Below are 22900 nucleotides of genomic sequence, written 5' to 3'. Positions count from 1 at the left end.
CCGAGCTCGAGCGAGCTTACCTCGGCTCAAATTCGGCTTGAAATTAATTTCGAGCCTAAATTTAAGCTCAAGCTTGGATTGAAATTAATTCGAGCCGAGCTCGAGCGAGCCTAATTTCAAGTCGAGCGAGCTCGAGCCCTAAACGAGCCGCTTGAAATTCTCAACATTATACGATCAATAGTTTAATTTGTATAAAACATTATCTATAATTTAATACAAAAATATTTCTAATAGTTCAAAGTACAAAATAATTATATGAAATATAGTATTATAATATGAAAAAAAATAATTTATGAGTTGAATATCTAATTTTTTCAGCCTCACACAATTCTTTTCTTCCCTTCAATCTCTATATTATTCTATTTTCATTTATTGCAGTCAAAATAAATAAATTATATAGATAATATTGCGATTAAATACATCAATCATAATATAACTAAATTAAAATTTTATATGAATAATAATTTTTTACTTTAAAATATTATGTATATTTTCTCAAGCATACAATTAATAGCAAGGAGGCAACGACGGGCATATGATGTATACTTTGGCACTTGAGGGCTTCTGGCTTGACCACTTAGGGTGAGAGACAGAAAAGAGAAAGAAGAAACATATTGAAATTTAGAGCTCTGTGAAAGAAAGAAAGAAAGAAAGTAAAATATATAAATTTAGTAAAATTTTGCGCTTTTTTATTTGTCTATTGGGTTTTGTTTTATGGCCAACAACATTGGCCCAATTTTAATAAACTCAAATTATTCACTCAGCCTATATATAATAAAACATATTATATTTAATATATTTTTTAATATATTAATATATATATATATATATATATATATTATATATATATACTAGAGTGAGGCTATTATGCTATCGGAACCGGAAGCTTCCGTGCTTCCAGCTCGTTTTCCGGTGTTGCGACTTCGAATCGTCGATCGGCTCCGTGAAACTTGATCTAGAGTATTTGAGTACCTAGAAAATAAATTTTATTATTTTTCGATATCATTTGCCTAGTGATCGAATGACTCAAAATCAACAAATTTCAAAGGCCGTAGTGAGCGCTTGCAAGTTTAACGGTGTAAGAAAATCCAAATCCGTGAAATTTTGATAGAAATTCTTTATACATATATAAAACAAGATCAATATCTTTGATTTAAAATTTTAATGTCATATTATACATTTTGTAAGATTTTTATTTTCAGCCGTTGATTTGAGCTTCGTTCACTAGGCAAATGATATCGTAAATCATAAAATTTATTTTCTAGCGTACTTCAAATACTCTAGATCAAGTTTAACGAGCAATCGACAATTCGACAAGCCGCAACATCGAAAACGAGCTGGACAGCATGAGAACTCCGTGCTTCCGATAGCAATAGAGCTCACTCTAATTATAATACTATGAATTAGGCTGGAAATACTAATTAATAGTAAACGCTTCTTTTTGCTTATCAAGTTTTATCTTGCGATGAAAAATTGTAAGGCGTCAGGATGATATTAGTCGGTTAGAAGTTGAGTGGTCCCCCTAGGGTTGAGTGTCCCCACTGGGTGTATAGTATTTAATCCAATGGTTAGAAATAATAAAAAGAGTTGATCAAAGGCCTAAAAATTGGTAGCAACAATGAGATTTTGCTACTAATAGTACCCCAGTCCAACTATATATAGATATATATAGTTAGAACTACTATGCTATCGAAAATATAGAGGATTTTGATGTTTTGAATTTTGACCTTGATTAAAAATTGTATGGTTGGATGATTGCAGATCTTCCCTGGATTAAAAATAATACTCTTAGGACTTTGAATGGTCCCTACAGGGTAATAATAATATTAATCCAAAGATAAGAAACGATTAAACGGATTGATCTAAGAATCAAAAAATCGAAAGCACCAGATCTCTATACTTTCGATAGCATAGGTAGCTCTACAATATATATATTATATATATATTATATATAATATATATTATATATATATATATATATATAATATATATATATATATTCGACTTTTCGAGTTTTCGAGCCTATTCGAACGCACCCGCGAGTAATACTCAAGCTCGGCTTAATGAATTTTGAGCCTTTTTTTTTGTTCAAGCTCGGCTCATTTAATTTCCGAGTCGAACTCCGAGCGAGCCAAGCATATCGCACGTTCACCACCGCGGTCGAACGCGAGGCTGGCTCGCTCATTTGCCAGCTCCTATCATGCACTCTTAGGACGCGTTCTGGCTTCGAGTCGGAATCGAAATCTGGAATCGAATCAAAAATAAGCTGGAATCCGGGCAATATCGGCAAACATGACTCATTACTAATTCGTTTGTCTCATCAATACCTGAATCGCGATCGGAATAAATCATTCCATTGTCGGTGTATATGTTCAGGCGGATATAAAAATATGTAATCAAATTAATATACTAACATTATCTTTATAATATATTAATTTAAATTCAAATTAAAAATTAAATATTAAAAATTTACATCAAAATTTTGAAATAATGTCAAAATTTTAAATCTATTTTTTTTAAAAAAAATTAAACTTTGAAGTTGAGTGGATAATTTAAAATATGAAACTAAATTTTGATTTATTCAAATTAAAATTTAAAATTATAATTTAAATTTTAATTTGAATACATAAATTTAATTTAAGTTTGAAATAAAATTTGAATAACATTTTATATAAATTAAAATTTAATTTAAATTCAAATTCATAAGTTAGATTCGAAATACTTGATTAAATTTTAATTTTTAATTTAAGTTTAAATTAAAATTTAAAATTATATATTTAATTTTAAAATTTTAGCTCATATTTTAATTAAAAAGTTGAAAAAATAAATTTAATCCGAATAAATATCCATTCCGTCCGAATTCAACTTTCAATCTGGCCTCTTAGGCCGGATTGAAAAAATAGGTGATTAGGGGATTCCCATTTCACTCGGGAATCGAAATCGGAATAGAACTCTCGCGTACCAAACACCCACAAACGGATTTATCTATTCCGATTCCGATTCCATGGTAAAAAAGAAGCGAACCAAACACGCCCTTAGTCTTATTCTCCACCGGGAGATACGGTTGCACGTGCTGCACGTGCATCCGGTTCGGTTTGTTTAGGAACCACCGGTTCGGATGGACCGCACCAACTAAACCGGCCCGTAAAAACCCCCGTTCTCCCGCACCAAAAACCCCAAATCGCACTCGACCATCGCGATCGCGGAGACGACGAAGCTCCTCCGCCTCCTCCTCCTCTTCTCTCTCTCGCGCTCTCTCAGGTTCGTCTCCTCCTCCTCTCGAATTCTAGGGTTTCCTCTCGATCTCCTCTCTCTCCTCTTCTTTTCAATCCACGAATTGTCACCACTCGATTCGATCTGATCCCCTTCTGATCCAAATCCGACAAATTACCCCCCCATTCTTCGATTCAAAACACTAAATCACATGATCGCTTCGGAAACCTCTCTGATTTATGTAATGCTATCGGTTTTTTTTTTTTTTTTTTGTCAAAGATCGTTCCATTTTTAGGGTTTGTAGTGGAGATCTGTGAGTTTTTACCTGTGTTTGTGATGTGCTAGGGATTGGAAAAGCAGTAGTTTGAGAAGATGCCGAAGGCTACGAACGATGCTCAGCTTTTGATTCAGTCTCTCCGCAAGGCGTACGCCGCCACGCCAACTAACCTCAAGGTGGGTTCAGATGTGGTTCTCAGTTTAGTTTGATTCGATTTGGTTAACTAGTAGATGGGAGGATCTGATAGAGGTTTCTCTCTCTTCTTCTTTTTATTTGTGTGAATTTTGGCAGATTATTGATCTGTATGTGGTTTTCGCTGTTGCGACGGCGCTGATTCAGGTACCAACTGATATTTTTTGTCTCTTACTTTTAATTGCATATAGATTGTTTTATGAATTGATGTCTTCGTTATACAATATGTGATGATTAATGATTTAGAAATGTTTGTTAATCTCAATCTGTTACAGGGTTTGATTGTTGCTTGTCATTTGGCAGTAAAATTTTTTCACTATTTTACTCCATGATTTCTTTTTTTCTTTTTGACATGTCCTTTCATTTGTTCTTTTTTCTGTATCCATATTTAAATGATGTATAAAGTTGATAGTTCGCGAGTCTCAAACTAAATGCCCTAGTAAAATGGAATGGCCGCTGATCCAGCCTAGTAATTGTTAATTTGTTTGCAAGATCTGTAGTATTGTTTATAGGTATTCTGTTTGTTTATAGATGAGCGTAGATTAATGGGTCTACGACAATGAAGAACAATCGAGATAATGCCCACTGATCCAGCCTAGTAAAAATGTTAATTTGGTTGCAAGATCAGCAGTATAGTCTATAGGCATTCTGCTTGTTTATAGATGAGAGTAGATTAATGGGTCTACAACAATGAAGAAGAATCGAGATAATGCCGAGGCAAAAGTTACTATGCCGATCGTACAAATGAGTCCAAGTGAAATATCAAGTTGTAGAACTCTGCTTGCTCTTTTTGATCCTATCAAAGTGTGAATTCTTGTAAATGATGTAATTTTAGTACTTCAGTACTTCTGCTTTCAAACCTCAGTGTCCTCATTCTTGCGTTATTCCTGGCTCGATTACTTGTAACAACTTATAAATCAATCTGCTATATTTTGTTATTGTTTTATTAAACACTTCTAGCAAAATGTTGGCTGTAGAAATAGCCTAATTGATCATCCCTATTATTTAAAACCAACCGACCATATTATTATTATTATTATTTTCGATTTTGACTTTCTCCGACAAGATTCTGACAAACAAGATAACGGTAGAAATGGTGGCAGTGTTATAATACAGTTAAGTTTCTTGTTGCCACCAGGGATAGAAATATGGAACACTGAAGAAGATTCATGTAGAGTGATCAAACGGATGCGTCAGTACTCAAAAAAGTAAGGCTAAATTACAGAAAATCCAACTTTTTTACTTTCCCTCCCTAACTTTCAAAAACCTATATTTTACTCCCTCAACATTTTAGTTGTTGCATTTTAGCCCTCCTCTGTCAGGGTTCCATCACTATTCCGTCCATTTTTTATAATTTGTACCGAAAATGTTTTTCAAAATGACAGAAATACATTAAAAAATTATTTTTTTCTTATAGAAGATGGGCAATTTGGTCATTTTGCCCTCTCCATTAATGTTGTACCCTACTGAAAATATTTCTAAAATTTTAAGGGGATAAAATATAGATTTTTAAAAGTTAGGAAGGGAAAGTGAAAAAAGCGGATATTATTACAAAGAGGTTTTCTGTATTTTAGCCAAAAAATAATTAAATTTAAATAGTAGAAAGATGTCCTCATCAATATTAGTGTATAACAAAGGGATAATTAGTAGTTAATTTTGTACGCCCAAAATTAGACTGTTCAATTTCACAAACCAGATCCCTTAAATCACTGTTAATAAATGCTTTAACGTAATTCTGTATGTTCTGTAATCCTGAAGCACATTCTCAAGTTACCTTATTTTCTGTTAGTCGCTTATACAAGTTTTTGTAATTTGTACCAAGTAAATATGCTTCGAAGGGGCTAGTTTAACTTGTAGCTAGTTCGCATTGGAGCACAAGAGAAGTTTGTGTGTGGAAACTACGTCAATCCCAAAGGTCGTCAGAAAATAGATTATTTATTTTATCCTTTTTATGTGCAACTACCACCCTTGTTTCCTCTCGGATTGATTGTTGATCCCTGTATGAGTGGAACATACAGCGACTTAGCTAAGTTGATTATTTAAAACTCAATCATCAAGGATCGTGTAGTTTGCCTTGTAAAGCAGCCCATTAATGCTGTAGCAGATTACCTAATGTTTCTCTATGAGTATTCTATTTGTGACTACAGTGACCTTTACAAAGCTGGTGTATTTAATCTTTGCAGTGTTCATTTTTCCTTTCATGGTGCAACAGGTGGTTTACATGGGAATAGTTGGATCATTTCCATTCAACTCTTTCCTCTCCGGTGTACTTTCGTGCGTAGGGACGGCAGTACTCGCAGGTATATAATTCTTTCTTCGTTTTTTTCTCTTTTTTTTTCTGGCTAAACTGCATTAGAGTATCTGAACACCTATAAATATCGTTGATTTTTTCACTTTGCTTCCCTGAGGTGCTGAAAACTACATATTTTTTTCCGTCACTCCTCTTTTAACTATCTAGCAGTTTGCTCGTAGGTCAGCATGATAACATACAATTTTTAAAATTCCAGGGGGTTAACAATGCAAAAAATAACAATGCTTACACGCGTTTTCATGCCCTTTTTTCTGATACGAAGTTGCACTTGCTTTTTGTATTCTCGGTTTATGCGATTCTATCGCGTATTACTATCCTTGTTGGTGCAGTTTGTCTCCGCATTCAAGTCAACAAAGAGAACAAGGAATTTAAGGTAACTTACGAAAGCTCTCTTTAATTCTCAGAACCTCACCGTGTTTAACGATGGTATGAAACTGATTTCAGGATCTACCGCCAGAACGTGCCTTCGCCGATTTCGTCCTCTGCAACTTAGTGCTCCATCTGGTGATCATGAACTTCCTTGGATAGATGAAACCACCTGAAATTCCCCATACAATATTTATGCATGTTATGTCATAGGACTTTGCAGAGGGCATCAACATTTTACTACCGAATGAGTAAAGTTGGTGTTTTAACCAGGATCTTTTTGGTCACAACATGGGTGGAGAAATAACAGTAGTTTTGTCTTAAGATTGGATTTGGTAACACTTTGCAGGTTTTTTTTTTTTTTCTTCTTTTTCCCCTCAAATTTAATTTTTGTGTCTTAGTGGTATGATGATTTAATCGTAATAAATTTAGGGCTTCCAACTGCTTGCATGAGTTTCTGCACTAACTAACTATTCCTATTGGCTTTAGAGTTCATATTGGGAAAACTGGTGCTGTGTGATTGTAAGGTGAACACATCTTGACACATCCACACACTGTACACGCCCCCAAGAAAGAAAAGAAGCAGAAAAGTAGGGATGTAAATGGATCCAGATTGATAGAGAGCATCTGTCCCAATCTGGGCTAAGCACCTGCAGACATCGGCAACATTACACAAGAAGGATACCCAGAGACACAATAAAATTGAATTTATACAGAAAACAGCCAAGTTTATTATATCAGTCAAATAACACCGATCAAACTGGAGAGCGCACGCTAGTTACTGTTAAATTCAGCAGAGATAAAGACGTGATTTACGAAGGAAGTTCAACATTCACCCACACATGGATGGTGTGCTTCAGTAATCATCTTCTCAGTTCACTGTCACTGCCCAAACCCGCAAACCTTTGGACTTGCAATTCTAAATTCGGAGTCTGCTGCAAACTTACATCGAAGCTGAAGAAACACTACTGATTGTGTTTGTTTCACCAAAAATGGAGAGGGGGAGAAGTGGATTTCGGATGCCCACCTCCATTGTTTGGTTCGGCGTAATTCCAGCTCCGGTCGAAATTCAAACTCTCAAAAATACCGTGATTGTCTTCGGTTCACCCCGACCGGAGTTAATTATAGGAGAGGAGAGTGAGGAACAAATGATAAAATATTAATGACAGAAAATTTCAACTTTTACGTCATTCACACTAGGACAAACGGACAACAAAACTAAAGAAACTTCAATTCCACAGCTCTAAAGAACAAACAACAAAAGAGATTCACCAAAACTCTAATTCATCCATCAAACTTCACCTCCAGCGAAACAAACATACCCTATATTGTAAAAACTACTTTTAACATGGTAATTTACATGTTATAGTTCAAAGGGCACCCTTCTAGTAAGTGCTTCGATCACATATAACAGCATAACAATGAAAAGAATAACCTGATACTGATGTTTGATCATTTTTAATACTAGTAGCTTATTTGTGCTAAGAAATTACAAACTAGTAGAGAATTTTCTTATTAATAGTATGGAGGCATGCATAGAAACAAATAATTCATACATCTGGAGTATTTTTGGATCTCAAGGCAAAATGAAATAATAAGTGCGTATTTACTATCTAGGCATTTGAGCAGTGATAAAGACAAATTCAAATCCCATGTGCGATTGTCCGACGGTTGATGTAACACTGGTACCGTTGAAGCCTTAAGAACTACAAGATTGTAGACTAAAGAGTTGAAAGTAATCTTGCGTCGTCCCATGACGGACTTCTTTTTTTCCAGCTTACTCTAGATGCAATAATGGAATGCCGAATGCGTGACGTATTCAAATTGTTATTGAAATAACAATAGCAGTGTTGAACATATAGAAAGTATACAAACAGGAAGACATGCAACTGGCAAACTTCAGAAGATAGTTACATCTTTTGCTATAAAGTCGAATCTTGAAAAGGTTTCAGGCAATTCCTGTTAAAAGGTAACTTCGTAAGCAATAAATGGTTCCCCGCAGCAGATTTACAAATCTTTACAATTTTAGCAAACAATACACAGACAAACAAACATAGACACCTGAATAAAAGATAGCTGAGAACAAGCGAACAATTCTAGAGTTTGTGAGAATTGGGCATATCCTTGTTTATTGAGAGCATATTTTGGCATCACTAAATGCTATGTATTGAAACTGTGAAACAACTTATAGTTTTCTGCTGAGCTAAGTCATTCATCAGTTATGGTCGGCATTCACATACTTTAGTGTTAGCCATTATAACAATCACGAGCAACAGAACAACATTAAAATTCACAAATGCAACCTAAGATACGAATGGAATCAAGATGACGAATCAAATTTCAGAAAATAGGTAAGCGAGCCAAAAACCTCCCAAGTTTGACGAAGCGAAGCAAAACTTCATTGTCGGTTCAAATGGAATTTTTACAATGCTGCACGTCACCATCATCGCAGCAAACATTACCTACTCCAAGTAACAGAGAGCATTTCTGCAGTTAGTGAAGCAGGATCGAGCTCCCAGCAATCTCTCGGCAAATCCAACCCTTCCGTTCCCGAAAGCTTCCGTGCGGGAATCTGATGCGAGAAAACCCTCACATCCTCTTTCTCAATACACCTAATAGCAAGTGCGCCAACCTCCCGCCTCTTAAATACACTCTTGTACCCGCCCACCTTCTCAAGATACGCCATGCTCACCCCATACATATCACTATAGCTTGTGAGCAACACAACAATGTCATAGTGTCGCCTCCTCTCCTCTCCGCCGAAGTTCCAATCCCCATATAGCGCCCAAACCGAACCCTTTTTTGGGTAAACCCTAAAAAGCTCCCTCGCGGCCCTTTCGCAGTCGATCAAATGGGAGAAGAGATTGACTGAGCGGATTTCAACTTTTCTCCCAATCTTAAATCGCCCACACGAGATATGAAACCCCGATTTCTCTAAAAGAAGCAAATGCTCATCTCCATGGTTTTCGATGTCCAACCAACTCATCCTAATCCTAAATGGATCCGAAGAGACGACCTCTTCGATCAACCCGTAGTGGCGGGGCATCCCGTCATCGTCATCGTAAATTGCCCAAATTTGCCCTTTCCTGAAGCTCTTCTCCGACCGATCCTTATCAAAGTCGTAGAAATCCGAGTCCTCGACCACCATTAGGCTCGAATCATTTTCTTCCTCCTCCTTTGGCTGAAGCAAAGGTTTCACATTTCCCTTCCTCTCCTTCCTCTTCTTTTCCCTGCTGAGCTCCATCTGCATCTCGGCTAGCGTCTTCTCCGGATTTGTCCGGGGTTTCTTGGACCCCGCCAATGGCGAGTTCGAAAGTCTGGGTTCAATTCTCCGTTTTTGCCGCGCCAATGGCGGGAATCTAGAAACCCTAGGCCGAGAATTAGATCGCGACTTCGTTACCCTCCTAGCCCTAGCCCTATCCCTAGAGCTAGCCCTAACTCTCGACTTATTATCATCGGCATTGTCGTCGCCATTTTCTTCTGCTTCTTCTTCTCCTTCCTCCTGTTCCGGGTCCTCGGCTTCGTCATCGTCATCGTCGTCGTTGTTGGGGTTGGGGACCTCGACGGCGAGGAAGCTCTTGCGGCAGCTAGGGCAAACAAGGCGGTAGCCGACGTACCTGCGGTGGAACTCGTGGAGGAGGCGGCACGCGGCGCAGGCGGTCCAGAACGTGGCGGCGCGCTCCTCCTCCTCCTCCGGCGGCGGCGATCGTCGGCCGCGGCGGAGGCGAAGGTCGAGGCGGCGCTTGAGGGACCGGTCGGAGAGGACGCGGAAGGACTCGGCGACGCGCTTGAACGCCTCCTCGGCCACCGCCACCGCGGAGGAGGAGGAGGAGGAGGGGAAGGGCGAGCGATCGGGGTGGAGGTCGAGGGCTAGGGTTTTGTAGCGGCGACGGATCGCGGCCGCGGAGGAGAGCGGGGGGAGGCGGAGGACGCCGTAGTGGTCGGAGGGGTCGGCGCGGAGGACGCGGAGCGCGGCGACGAGCGCCGCGGCGCCGCCGACTCCGGGGCGGAGCCTCGCCGCGCGCTTGGCGTACTTGAGAGCGGATTTCAGGGAGGAGGCGGAGGCGAGCCTCGCTTCCGCCATGGCGAGGAGGCGGAGCGCCTCCGCCGCCGCGGGGTCTCGGCCGGACTCCGCCATCTCCAGCGGCTGCGGCGGCGGCGGCGGAGGGGGGTCGGAGTCGCCGCGCATGGAGGAGGAGGCGGAGAAGGAGGAGGGTTTTGTGGAGTTAAATTAGTAAATAAATAAATAATATAGGCTAAATTACATAAAATTCTGATGTTAAACTTCGATTATTTACTTTCCTCCACTGTCATTTAAAAATCTATACTATACCTTTTTGTAAAATAAAAAATATTTATTTCACCCCGTACCGTTAGTGATCCGTTAGGGTTCCGTTATAAATTTTTTATGCCAAAAATACCCTTTGCCTTCTTTACGGTTGCTTCGCCCTCCTCTGCCTCGCCGCCTCGCCTTCCTCCATTGCCTTGCCCTCATCCACATCTCTGACCGTGCCCATAAACATTCTCTCGCCCTCCTCCGCCGCCTTGCTTTCACCCTCATTGCTTTTGCCCACCTCTCTATCTACGCCCACTTCGATTTCCTCCCTCCCTATTGTCGCCGAAATAGAGGGGCGACGAGAGTGTAGAAGGAGAAGGGGAGCGGGTGAAGAAGGAAATGGAGAGGAATCACGGCCGATCGAGATGCGAACAGCGGCCGATCAAAACGGCGGATAAGGAAGATGAGGAAGGAGACGAAAATAGTAAGGGGCGAAATGATCATTTGTCATCACAGTTTACTCTCTGAATTATTTTATAATAGGGTAAAGTGTAGATTTTTAAATAACAATAGAGAAAAGTGAAAAATCGAATTTTGACAATAAAATTTTATATAATTTAGCCAATAATAATATAATAATAATAAAGCATGGCGTGGTACGGGGGAATGGATCCAGGTTGGTAGAGTTGTTGACCCGTTTTGCCCAAATAAAACGATAAGTAAAAATAAAATATATATATCAAATAATACTCTGATCCGTTAAGTAAATAGAGCGAAAGTCCCAAACATCCTTTTTTTTTTATTCATCCTAATTCTTTATAATTTTTTTCTCGTCTCTATTCGTCGCAGTGAACTGATAAATAAGAGTTAAAAGATAAGATTAAAATTAATCCGCGATGAGAAACGGAGCATGAGAATTTGCTCTCTACACCGGGTGTACAAGTGCATCTCATGCACCACATCCATTATATTTCAAAATCTATACAAATAAGTGAAAGGAGAGTTTGTATAGAGCCTTCCCCGCATTTGGGGGGTCCAGTGGGGCCCACCAGCGAGGAGCGGAGGCGCTGGCGCGGACGGACGCCGGCGTGAGCTGGGGCGGGCGCGGGAGGCGAGCGGGCGCGGGTGCTGGCGCGAGTTGGCGCGGGCCGAGCACGGGTGACGTGGCGTTTTCTCCGCCTTTTCGAGGCGCAGGCGCCGGCGCCGGCGAGCACGGGTGCGAGCCCGGTGGGCACGTGTGCGAGCGCGAGCCGGGGTAGGCGCATGTGCAGGCGCGAGCCGGGCGGGCGTGGCGCGCGGGGCGCGAGAGGGCCCGTGGGGTTTGCTCCTCGCCCCTCTCTCTCTCTTTGATCTCCCCACGCGGATCCGCCGGGATCCGCGGCGCGATCTTCGGCGTTTTTTTTTCCCTCCATGCTGTCCCTCCCATCTTTCTTTTTCTGCGATCCGCCCTCCGATCTCCCTGCCGGGATCCGCGGTCTCTCCGACCTCCCGCCGAGATTCGCGGCACGATCCTCGCCGGTGTGAGATCTGGTGAGGATCTCTTGGCAACCGCCTCGCCCCCGCCTCTCTCTCTCTCCTATCCCGCCTCTCTCTCTCTCCGATCCCGCCTCTCTTTCTCTCTTCGATCTCTCTCCGATCTCCCCACAGGAATCCGCGCTCTCTCCGATCTTCCAGCTCGGATCCACAGCTCTCCTCTTTCCTTCATCGCTTTCCTCGCGCTCGGCGCACCCTTTCCTTCCTCTGCTCCGTTCATCGAAACCCCCTCGCCTCGCAAAAAGAATAGATGTGCATCTATTAATCACAAAAATCCAAAAAGATGCATAAGTAATAAACAGAATAATTTTATTATATTGTCAGGGTTTGCTCTTGCTATTGATTGGGCCATCATCTTCTGTAAACCTATGAAGTTAACATAGTAAAAAAAAAAAAAGTTTAATTGGTAAATAATTATAAAGAACTTATTAAATCGATGCAGTTGTAGTGGAATTACCTAAGACGCTTTCTGCTTGGCTGAACCACATTAGAAGTGAATTCTGATTTTTCTTTAAGGAACCTGGTAAATTTTCTTTCATTCTGATTATGGTTGTTATACCAGTTAGACCCTTCTGTATTGATTACAGCCTGTGAGAGTCTGATTGAGTTCGGCAGAAATACGCTTGCATACTCGGTTGGGTAGCGCCCACGAGTGCGACTCCAGAGTCGGGCTTTGTGCTTTTGCGTTGTTGTTGGTTTGTTCTGGTTGGACTTGCTTTCCATTGATGATCCAGCGTTGTGGTAATTAGTGTAGGTTCGACAGGCAGGACGGGTGTGTTCACAGTCCCTGATGACTAGTGAGATTGGGTCAGGACTTGCATTTTCTACAGATAGTTGGTGTTGGATCACGATAGTATAGTGACATATAGCTGTAGAATTGTTCCAGCTTTCTTTACTATCTTTGAGCATACTTCTGTAGACTTAGTGAGTGAGCCGTTGAGGTTGGTAGCAGTACCCACTGAGGACTACTTCTTTTTGCAGTAGTTCTCACACCCAGTTGTAGAAGCTTTTTGTACAGTCTTCTTCTTCGGCTGCTGCTGTTGCGGATATAGATCGTGAAAAGGGAGTCGCGAGTTAGATCCCTTCCAGTGTTGCTGCTGATCTAGAGATTTACCCGCTACAGGTAGTGTTCGTTTTTTGTTCTTGTACATACTGATGTTAGATTCTCGCTGAAGCGACTGTTTTGTATCTGGATACTATATATGTATTTGAATCGATGTTATTTATATATGTTTTCTTTTTAGCAGCTCTATACTACTGGTTGTAGTGTTGTATGATTACAGGTACAGGTACAGCTATTGCTTCGTATACAGAAAAAATTTCTATATATACGGCGAAAATGAGTAATCTGGGGCGTGACAGTTAGACTTGATCTAGCGTATTTGAAGTTTCTAGAAAATAATTTCTGTGATTTTTCGATATCATTTACCTGGAAATCGAAAAAATTCAAAATCAATAATTTTTAACTGCTGAAAATAAAAATCGTATAAAAAGTGGTGATATATATATTTTGACTCTTACATGGCCCTGACCATAGCCCAATATTTGATCGGGCTTCATTTTTTTTTTAATTTTTTTTTAGCCAAAATCAGGCCCTAAATATACTCAATTTACTTGGGCCACACTTGAATTACGATGGTCCAATTCCTACCCGGCCCAGTTTCACCCTCACCTCACTTCTAACATATCACAACCAACCTTGCTTTCCACCCAAAATATATAAATAAAAGGGAAAACTTCAAAAACCCCCCCTATGGTTTCGTGCATTCTCACTTTGCTACCCTGTGGTTTAAAACGTATCAATTTACCCCCATGTGGTTTCATTTTTATCTTTTCGGAAGCTTTTTCGTTAATATTTCGTTAAATTATATACAAAAAACTTCAGATAACCATCTATATTTATCGAATAGTCACTTTAGTATCCTTTAATTTTAACTTTGTCACTGATTTTAAAAAANTATTTATCGAATAGTCACTTTAGTATCCTTTAATTTTAACTTTGTCACTGATTTTAAAAAAATAATAATAATAAAATTGATAACAAAAAGATAAAAACGAAACCACAGGGGGGCAAAATGATACGTTTTAAACCACAGGGTAGCAAAGTGAGAATGCACGAAACCACAGGGGGGGTTTTTGAAGTTTTCCCTAAATAAAATAAAATTATCGGTTACAATCACAAAACAATAGTAATACAGTATTCATTATGTAGTTTTATAGCAGATTATTATAGTAGCCAATATATTCACATTCACTTAAACAAAATATGGACACTTTTATGCCAAAAATATTTTCTCACTTAATAACAATCTTCTGATATCGTACTCTCCTCTCCAGCTCAGCCCTCAAATCTATAGAAGTACCCACACTCTAATCTATCTCACTACAATCTATTATTGTAACTAATCCCAGTAGAAGGCAACCATGAGTCCTCGTCGATCAACCGCGCGACCGTGAAATTGGCAGCCACAACTGGATCAGTGATTATGTGATACCCTAGCCACTTAACCCGTCCACGTAGTCCCGAACCTGGCTCGGAATTCATGTATTCTGCATAATAGAGAGTGTCGAGGGCAAAACTACTATTCCATTCGAGCCACCTCTCAAGCCGAATCAAGCTCCCAATGTAGGTCTCCATAATCACGGTCCTGGATAAGTTCAGCCATGGCCGACCCAATTAACTGTGAATATGCTCGATATACAAAGCTAGATCTGAGTCGGCAGAAATATTGCAATTCTGAAGCGTGAATCCAGTGTTCCTCCGGATGTCATCACGACCCTGGGCAGTAATGGTGTTCACCTGGTGAGGAAGAGGACGACAGGTAAGGAAGAGACAGAACTGGAACACAGCAGCTGCATCCCCGAATATGAAGTCTACTGTGCCGGTGATGCGGCATTCTCGGTAGAATTGCTTGTAGGAGTGGGCGTATAATGTATCCTGGTATCCCTCAAAACTGCACCGGTAGAACATTATTCTAATAATTTGATATTATATTATTTAATTTATATTTAAAGCTCCAATTTATATATAATGTGTGTGTATTAATAATAATTTAATTATATATATATATATTATTGTGTGTGTACATATATTAATAATAATTAAATTATCTATACTACTTATAAAAGAGAGAGTTTTAAAAAAAGTTTCTCCTGAATGACGAATTAAGTGTCTGTCACTTTTTTTTGTATCTAAATTGTTCTTAAATAGTACGTATCAAATTTCACTTTTATATGCACACCTATCTTCTAATAACTGCCGCACACATAATATCGTATTTTATAATATTCACAATCTACCATATCTTAAATATTTTTTTTCACATGTAATTCCCACCACCTACATAATATCTAATCACGTAATACTCTCCGCATATATAATATTTAAACATTTTTTTTAAAGTTGAATATATAAAAAATTATCTCAGTTTTATCTACTAATATTTAAAATATGAGATATTTTTCAATAAAATATAACATATGAATTTATAATTTTAAATTTTAAATTTGAAAATAAATGTAATTCACAAATTTATATTGATTTGAGATAATTATTAAAATAGTTGTAGACAAATCTTTTTTTAGTAGAAAAAAATATTGCATTCCATTTGTGAGAACAGAAAAAAAATCCAAATTTCTGTCATCTGAAGGATATCTGCTATAAAATATTTTTCACAATTGCCCTATAAAAGAATATTCCATAATAATCAAAAAACAAAAATATCTACTCAACACATATTGAAAATATTTAGTATACACTATCTCTCAATTAACTAACTAAAAAAAATTAGCATTGAAAAATAGAATGATTTAAATATGCTTATCAAATCAATGTTAAATTTTAAATTTGGTTCATAATTTCAAATATGAATTAATACTTTAATTCAAAATTTAAAATTAAATATATAATAGCATATATTTCAATTTTAGGTATGTTGACAGACCCTTTTTTGGTGAAAAAAAATTTTCATTCCTCTTTAACAAATAATGTAATAAAACAAACTTTTAGGGTATGGTTTGAAATTGGAATCGGTATCAGAATCGGAATGAGAATAAGTTGGAAATGGAATCAGAATGATTAATTATCTCATTCTGTTTGGTTCGCCACCTAAATTCGAATCGAAATGAGTCATTTTCATTGTCGGTATTTATTTCAGATATTAAAAATATAATTAAATTAATAAGTCAATTTTATCTTTATAACTAAATACTAAAAATTTACGTCAAAATTGGCAAACCAAAAACGGACAAACGGATTCGTCCATTCCGATTCCAATTACAGGATAAAAAATGGGCGAACCAAACACGCCCTTAATTCTTTTTTTATCTCTAACAAATAATATCTTTTTTATATTAAATATTTTTTATATTATTCAATATTCTTTTCTTTTTAAGATGAATATTTAAAAATTATCTAGATTCTATCCGCTAATATTTTGTAATTACTAGTTTTCAATTTTAGGTATGTTGACATACCTTTTTTTTGGTAGAAAAAAAATTTGGTTCCTCTTTAACAAATAATGTAATGAACAAACTTTTAATTTTTTTTTATCTCTAACGAATAATATCTTTTTTTCTATTAAATAATTTTATATTATTCAATATCCTTTTCTTTTTAAGGTGAATATTCAAAGATTATCTCAATTCTATCTGCTAATATTTAGTTGTTATATTAACTTCTTATTGATTGCAAACAATAATTAAATTTAAATTTAAATTTAAATATCTATCTAATTTTAATTTTATTTGATTTAAAATTTTTATTTCATCTGAAATTTAGAGTTAAAATTTAATTATATAACTTAAATTTAAATTTATAGATTTTTAAATTAAAATTAAGATTTAAGTTTAAATCGTGAATTAAATATAATTTTAGATATTAAATTTGAATTAACAGTTAGAAATTTTAATTAAAGTGAATCAAAATTAAATATTAAATTTTGAATTAAACATGAATTAAAATTTTGAAGTCCTAGATAAATTCCGCCACGGCCGACCCAAATAACTGTGAATTTGCTCAATGTATGGAGTTAGGTCTGAGTCGGCAGAAATATTGCAGTTCTGGAGTGTGAATCACCAGTGTTCCTCTGGATGTCATCACGACCCTGGGCAGTAATAGTGTTCGCCTAGCCAGGAAGAGAACGACAGGCGAGGATGAGACAGAACTGGAACACAGCTGCTGCATTCCCGAATATGAAGTCTACTGTGCCGATGATGCGGCATTCTTGGTAGAATTGCTTGTAGGAGTGGGCGTATAATGTATCCTGGTAGCCCTCAAAACTGCACTGATAGAATATTATTCTAATAATTTGATATTATATTATTTAATTTATACTTAAAGCTCCAGTTTATATATAATGTGTGTGTATTAATAATAATTTAATTATATATATAATGTGTGTGTATTAATAATATATATATATATATATATATATATATATATATATATATATATATATATATATATATTGCCTCTTACATGGCCCTAACCAAAGCCTAATATTTGATCGGGCTTTATTTTCATATTATTTTATTTTTAGCCAAAGTCTGGCCCAAAATATACTCAATTTACTTGAGCCATGTCTGTTCCATTTCCAACCCGGCCCAGTTTCACCCTCGCCTCGCTTCTAACATATCACAACCAACCTTTCTTTCCATCAGAATATAAAAATAAAATAAAATTGTCGGTTACAATCACAAAACAATAGTAATATAGTATTCATTATGTAGTTTTATTGCAGATTATTATAGTAGCCAATACATTCACATTCACTTAAACAAAATATGGACACTTTTATGCCAAAAATATTTTCTCATTTAAATAATAATCTTTTGATATCATACTTTCCTCTCCAACTCAGCTCTCAAATCTATAGAAGTACCCACACTCTAATCTATGTCATTACAATCCACTCTTGTAACTAATCCCAGTAGAAGACAACCATGAGTCTCCCTCGATCAACAGCGTGACTGTGAAATTGGCAGCCACAGCTGGGTCAGTGATTATGTGATACCCTAGCCACTTGACTCACCCACACTCTAATCTATCTCACTACAATCCACTCTTGTAACTAATCCCAGTAGAAGACAACCATGAGTCTCCCTCGATCAACAGCATGACTGTGAAATTAGCAGTCACAGCTGGGTCAGTGATTATGTGATACCCTAGCCACAGTGGGCCTATGAAAACTACATTCGGCTTCTCAACGAAAACGTCTTCATTATATGTCCCTCTCCGAATGTAAATGACATAGCGGTGTTCGCTGCTCGATGGTGCTGTATCTATAGCCGCCATCACTGTCATGTAGTTCTCAGTGCCATCCTGGGGAACCACGACATCTATCAAAATGGCTTCCGGTGAGGCGTCGAGTATGCTACAGCCTCTCACCAGAACCAAAGCATTCGATCACCTGCCACGATGCAGTATCATCATCTGCGACAGATGCCAACGATTGTATAAGCGTACTCGTGCAACACTATATATATAAAAGCACATATTTCAAATTTCGACCCATCAATAGACCTAATTTTTTGTGGAAAAAAAAATTCGATTTCTCCTTTTCTTATACAAAACAAAAAACATAATAAAACAAATTTTTAATTCTTTTTTATCTTTAACGAATAATATTTTCTTTTTCTATTAAATATTTTTATATCATTCAATATATCCTTTTCTTTTTAAGGTGAATATTTAAAAATTATCTCAATTCTTCACATTAATATTTAGTTGTTATATTAACTTTTTATTGCTTGCAACCGATTATCAAATTTAAATTTAAATTCAAATATCTATCTAAATTTTAACTTCAATTGATTTAAACTCTAAAATTCAGAGTTGAAATTTAATTATATAATTTAAAATTAAATTTATAGAGTTAAATTAAAATTAAAATTTGAGTTTAAATCGTGAATTAATTATAATTTGGATATTAAATTTCAATTAATAATAGTTAGAAAATTTTAACTAAAGTGGATCAAAATTAAATTTTAAATTTTGAATTAAACGTTAATTAAAATTTTGACACTTTTAGTTTAAAATATATATTTAACTTTTGGATCTTTCAAAAAAAAAAAAACATATAATGAAATATTCCATGTATGTATTTAAAAAAATCGAACTATATAATTTTTGTCGGCGACAATTATTTGAATTTGAATTAGGATGTAACATATAATTTTAAATAAAATATAATAGACAAATTATTTTTAGAAAAAAAAATTTTAAAATTTTTTGATAAATATGATGCACAAATCTGTATTGATTTGAAATAAATATTAAAATAATTATTGATATATCCATTTTATAGCTGAAATATATATAAAATTTTATTTGCAAAAACAGAAGAAAAAATTCATACTTAGGCCATGTTTGGATGAGCAGTAAATAAATTTTATGGAGTTTAAATACCGTAGTTTTGGTCCAAATGAAATTATATAAGCGTACCCGTGCAATACTATATATAGAAAAGCACATATTTCAAATTTCGACCCATCAATAGACCTATTTTTTGTGGAAAAAAAAATTCGGTTTCTCCTTTTCTTATACAAAACAAAAAACGTAATAAAACAAATTTTTAATTCTTTTTTATCTTTAACGAATAATATTTTCTTTTTCTATTAAATATTTTTATATCATTCAATATATCCTTTTCTTTTTAAGGTGAATATTTAAAAATTATCTCAATTCTTCACATTAATATTTAGTTGTTATATTAACTTTTTGCAACCGATAATTAAATTTAAATTTAAATTTAAATATCTATCTAATTTTAATTTTATTTGATTTAAAATTTTTATTTCATCTGAAATTTAGAGTTAAAATTTAATTATATAACTTAAATTTAAATTTATAGATTTTTAAATTAAAATTAAGATTTAAGTTTAAATCGTGAATTAAATATAATTTTAGATATTAAATTTGAATTAACAGTTAGAAATTTTAATTAAAGTGAATCAAAATTAAATATTAAATTTTGAATTAAACATGAATTAAAATTTTGAAGTCCTAGATAAATTCCGCCACGGCCGACCCAAATAACTGTGAATTTGCTCAATGTATGGAGTTAGGTCTGAGTCGGCAGAAATATTGCAGTTCTGGAGTGTGAATCACCAGTGTTCCTCTGGATNTTCAAAAAAAAAAAAACATATAGTGAAATATTCAATGTATGAATTTAAAAAAATAGAACTATATAATTTTTGTCGGCGACAATTATTTGAATTTGAATTAGAATGTAACATATAATTTTAAATAAAATATAATAGACAAATTATTTTTAGAAAAAAATTTTTTAAAATTTTTTGATAAATATGATGATTTGAAATAAATATTAAAATAATTATTGATATATCCATTTTATAGCTAAAATATATATAAAATTTTATTTGCAGAAACAGAAGAAAAAATTCATACTTAGGCTCTGTTTGGATGAGCAGTAAATAAATTTTGTGGAGTTTAAATACCGTAGTTTTGATCCAAATGAAATGGAGTATCCTGTAACTCCAAAAATATTTCACGGGTTCATTTTAAAAGCTATTTGAATACACATTATATAATTCTACAGAATTTCTGATAATCTTTAAAAATTAGCCTTGGGAGTTTAAACATAAATTATTAGCTATTAAATGACTTTAAAAACTAAAAATTTAAAATAAAAGTTCAAAATTTAAATTTAAATTATTAACTATTAAATGATTTTAAAATTTAAAATTTAAAAATTAAAATTTGAAAAATTAGTCGTCGGAAAGTTTTATCTCTAGCTGTTGGAGAATTAAAAAACCCAATTTTGGCAAAGCTACAACCCATTTTGGCAAAGTATAAACAAAAGATCAAAGACAAAGTATACATCAACGGCCATAGACCAATAAAAGCTTCCAGTCTCTTTCAATAGCTGTGTAATCCTAACTAGGTTCACCTTAAAATGGACACATTGTATATGTTTATACATAGCTATGTGCTTTTTAATCTTTCTCTCCCCTTCGTGGGGTCTTCTACCCAAATTGATATTCTCGTCAGCAGTACAGTCTCTGTCAAGGTTCGGAGTCCAAGTTTTCACATGTTTGCAGAATAGCAATTTTGATAACTGTTGATGAGAATATTGCTATTCAATGAGAATATTGCAGAATAGCAATATTCTCATCAGCAGTACAGACCATTTTTTTACCCTTGACTGTTTTTAACCTACATCAGCAATTCTAGCTAGTGGCCTATCCTTTCTCTTCAACATTGACCGAAACCAAGAAGCCTTATAACTTCACTAACCATTTCTACTTTTCAACAGAAACTTCAGACATATTCTCAATCATTTCATTAAACATGTCCGAATCATCTTATCTGATTTTCTCACAACTTTTCTTCAGTGTTACTCAAAGCTAATCAGCAGAATAGAAACTTTATATTCTTCCATAGTTACCTTACTCATGTAAACATCTCAAAAAGTGTTTGACACAGTTACGCTAATCAGAGAATGTCATCAACAAAATCAAAACAAATAAAATCAGATTATATGAAAATATTGTAAAAAATAACAAAATGAGAAGAAGAAGAAGAAGGGATGCCCTATTGAAAAAAAAAAAATCCGAAGAAGACCTGTTGAAAAAAAAATAAAATTAGAAGACCCATAAATTAGAAGAAGGGATACCCCATTGAACAAAATTAGAAGAAGAAGAAGAAGAAGAAGACCTGTTACCTGTTGGAGGAGGGAAATGGGGCTGCCCTTCTCCGGCCATCGCAAGGCGAGGGGCGAGAGGGGCGAGGGGCGAGAGAAGATCGAAAAAAGAAAATGGCGGCCAAGGTTAGTGCGGCCGCGGCGGCGGCCGAGGTGATCGTGACTACAAAGGTGGCAGCGCGCGAGACGTGCGCGGCAATGGCGGCAACCCGCGAGATGAGTGTGGCAGCAGCGGTGGCCGAGATCCACGGCGGCGGCGGCAGCGGCTGAGGTGAGAGCGGCAACGGGAGGGAGATGGGAGGAAGCTGTGCTGAGGTGAGAGCGGCAACGGGAAGGAGATGGGAGGAAGTTGTGGAGAGGGCAACGGGAGGGAAAGAGACGCGCGAGAGGAAGTCGGGCGAGTGGGGAGGCGGCCCGAAAAATGGAGTAATTTTTTTTCTAGAGAAAATATTAGATTTTACTTTTACCCTGTTTTTTAGGGTATAGTTAAACTATACCCTATTTTGTTGGGGTATTTTTGAAGCATCCAAACACCTCTTAGGATATTTTGGTACAAAATTTCAAACATCAATCTATATTTTATTAGAATTTTAAATTTTGGGTCTATTAAAAGATAGTTTCAAATTGAAAATAATTAACCAATTTGAAAATAAGTAAAGCTGGAAAGATAGATTAGTTGTTAAATAGATCTATATCTCCAATAGCCATTGTCGTCGGCCACGCCGTTGAAATCTCAATTTCAGGCCTAAACGTCGAAGCCGTCATTCGCAGCGGCATCCGCCAACTCACCAACGAGGAAGGCCTGCTCTGGAACTCCCTCGCCGACTACTACGCCTGCAGAGGGCTCTTCAAGAAGGCGCAGGACGTCTTCGAGGCCGACCTCAATGCTGTTTCGACTGCCGGGGAATTCGGCCTCATCTTTGAGGCGTATGCGCAGTTCGAGCAGATGTTGCTTGCCGCCAAGCTCGATTCCTCTGATGGTGAGGTGGACAACGGCGACCTAGGTGACGAGGAAGGCGGAAGACTGATAAAGGAGTTAACCAGCAGCGAGTTCTATAATGGATGAA

General features: G+C 36.4%; 3 protein-coding genes across 3 annotated transcripts; 1 reads left to right on the top strand and 2 right to left on the bottom strand.

Moving 5' to 3' along the window:
- LOC109727356 (dolichyl-diphosphooligosaccharide--protein glycosyltransferase subunit DAD1) lies at positions 3153 to 6812 on the top strand. The gene is made up of 6 exons (XM_020257453.1): positions 3153 to 3261; positions 3559 to 3666; positions 3782 to 3829; positions 5895 to 5982; positions 6323 to 6366; positions 6438 to 6812. The coding sequence occupies exons 2-6, from the start codon at positions 3586 to 3588 to the stop codon at positions 6519 to 6521; spliced, it is 345 nt and encodes a 114-aa protein (XP_020113042.1). The 5' UTR covers positions 3153 to 3261; positions 3559 to 3585; the 3' UTR covers positions 6522 to 6812.
- On the bottom strand, positions 8462 to 10575 carry LOC109727355. The gene has a single exon (XM_020257452.1). The coding sequence runs from the start codon at positions 10546 to 10548 to the stop codon at positions 8818 to 8820; it is 1731 nt and encodes a 576-aa protein (XP_020113041.1). The 5' UTR covers positions 10549 to 10575; the 3' UTR covers positions 8462 to 8817.
- On the bottom strand, positions 14552 to 21894 carry LOC109727500 (pectinesterase 1-like). The gene is made up of 4 exons (XM_020257636.1): positions 21855 to 21894; positions 18225 to 18549; positions 14871 to 15143; positions 14552 to 14816 (listed from the first exon to the last, which is right to left on the bottom strand). The coding sequence occupies exons 1-4, from the start codon at positions 21892 to 21894 to the stop codon at positions 14552 to 14554; spliced, it is 903 nt and encodes a 300-aa protein (XP_020113225.1).

The sequence above is a fragment of the Ananas comosus genome, linkage group 22 (assembly GCF_001540865.1).
Source record: "Ananas comosus cultivar F153 linkage group 22, ASM154086v1, whole genome shotgun sequence".
In the NCBI taxonomy this organism is placed as follows: Eukaryota; Viridiplantae; Streptophyta; class Magnoliopsida; order Poales; family Bromeliaceae; genus Ananas; species Ananas comosus.
The sequence above is the reverse complement of the archived record's forward strand: the minus strand, read 5'-3'. Positions and strand labels throughout refer to the sequence as shown.

What these genes read in the sequence shown, in the direction of transcription:
- LOC109727355 (XM_020257452.1), bottom strand. Translation starts at nt 10,548, where the DNA reads ATGCGCGGCGACTCCGACCCCCCTCCGCCGCCGCCGCCGCAGCCGCTG.
- LOC109727500 (XM_020257636.1), bottom strand. Translation starts at nt 21,894, where the DNA reads ATGGCCGGAGAAGGGCAGCCCCATTTCCCTCCTCCAACAG. An exon ending in CCATTTCCCTCCTCCAACAG is followed by an intron (nt 18,550 to 21,854) that starts GTAACAGGTCTT and finishes TTCTGGTGAGAG; the next exon opens with GCTGTAGCATACTCGACGCC. An exon ending in ATTAGTTACAAGAGTGGATT is followed by an intron (nt 15,144 to 18,224) that starts GTAGTGAGATAG and finishes TCAAATTATTAG; the next exon opens with AATAATGTTCTACCGGTGCA.
- LOC109727356 (XM_020257453.1), top strand. Translation starts at nt 3,586, where the DNA reads ATGCCGAAGGCTACGAACGATGCTCAGCTTTTGATTCAGTCTCTCCGC. An exon ending in TTGCGACGGCGCTGATTCAG is followed by an intron (nt 3,830 to 5,894) that starts GTACCAACTGAT and finishes ATGGTGCAACAG; the next exon opens with GTGGTTTACATGGGAATAGT. An exon ending in AAGAGAACAAGGAATTTAAG is followed by an intron (nt 6,367 to 6,437) that starts GTAACTTACGAA and finishes AACTGATTTCAG; the next exon opens with GATCTACCGCCAGAACGTGC.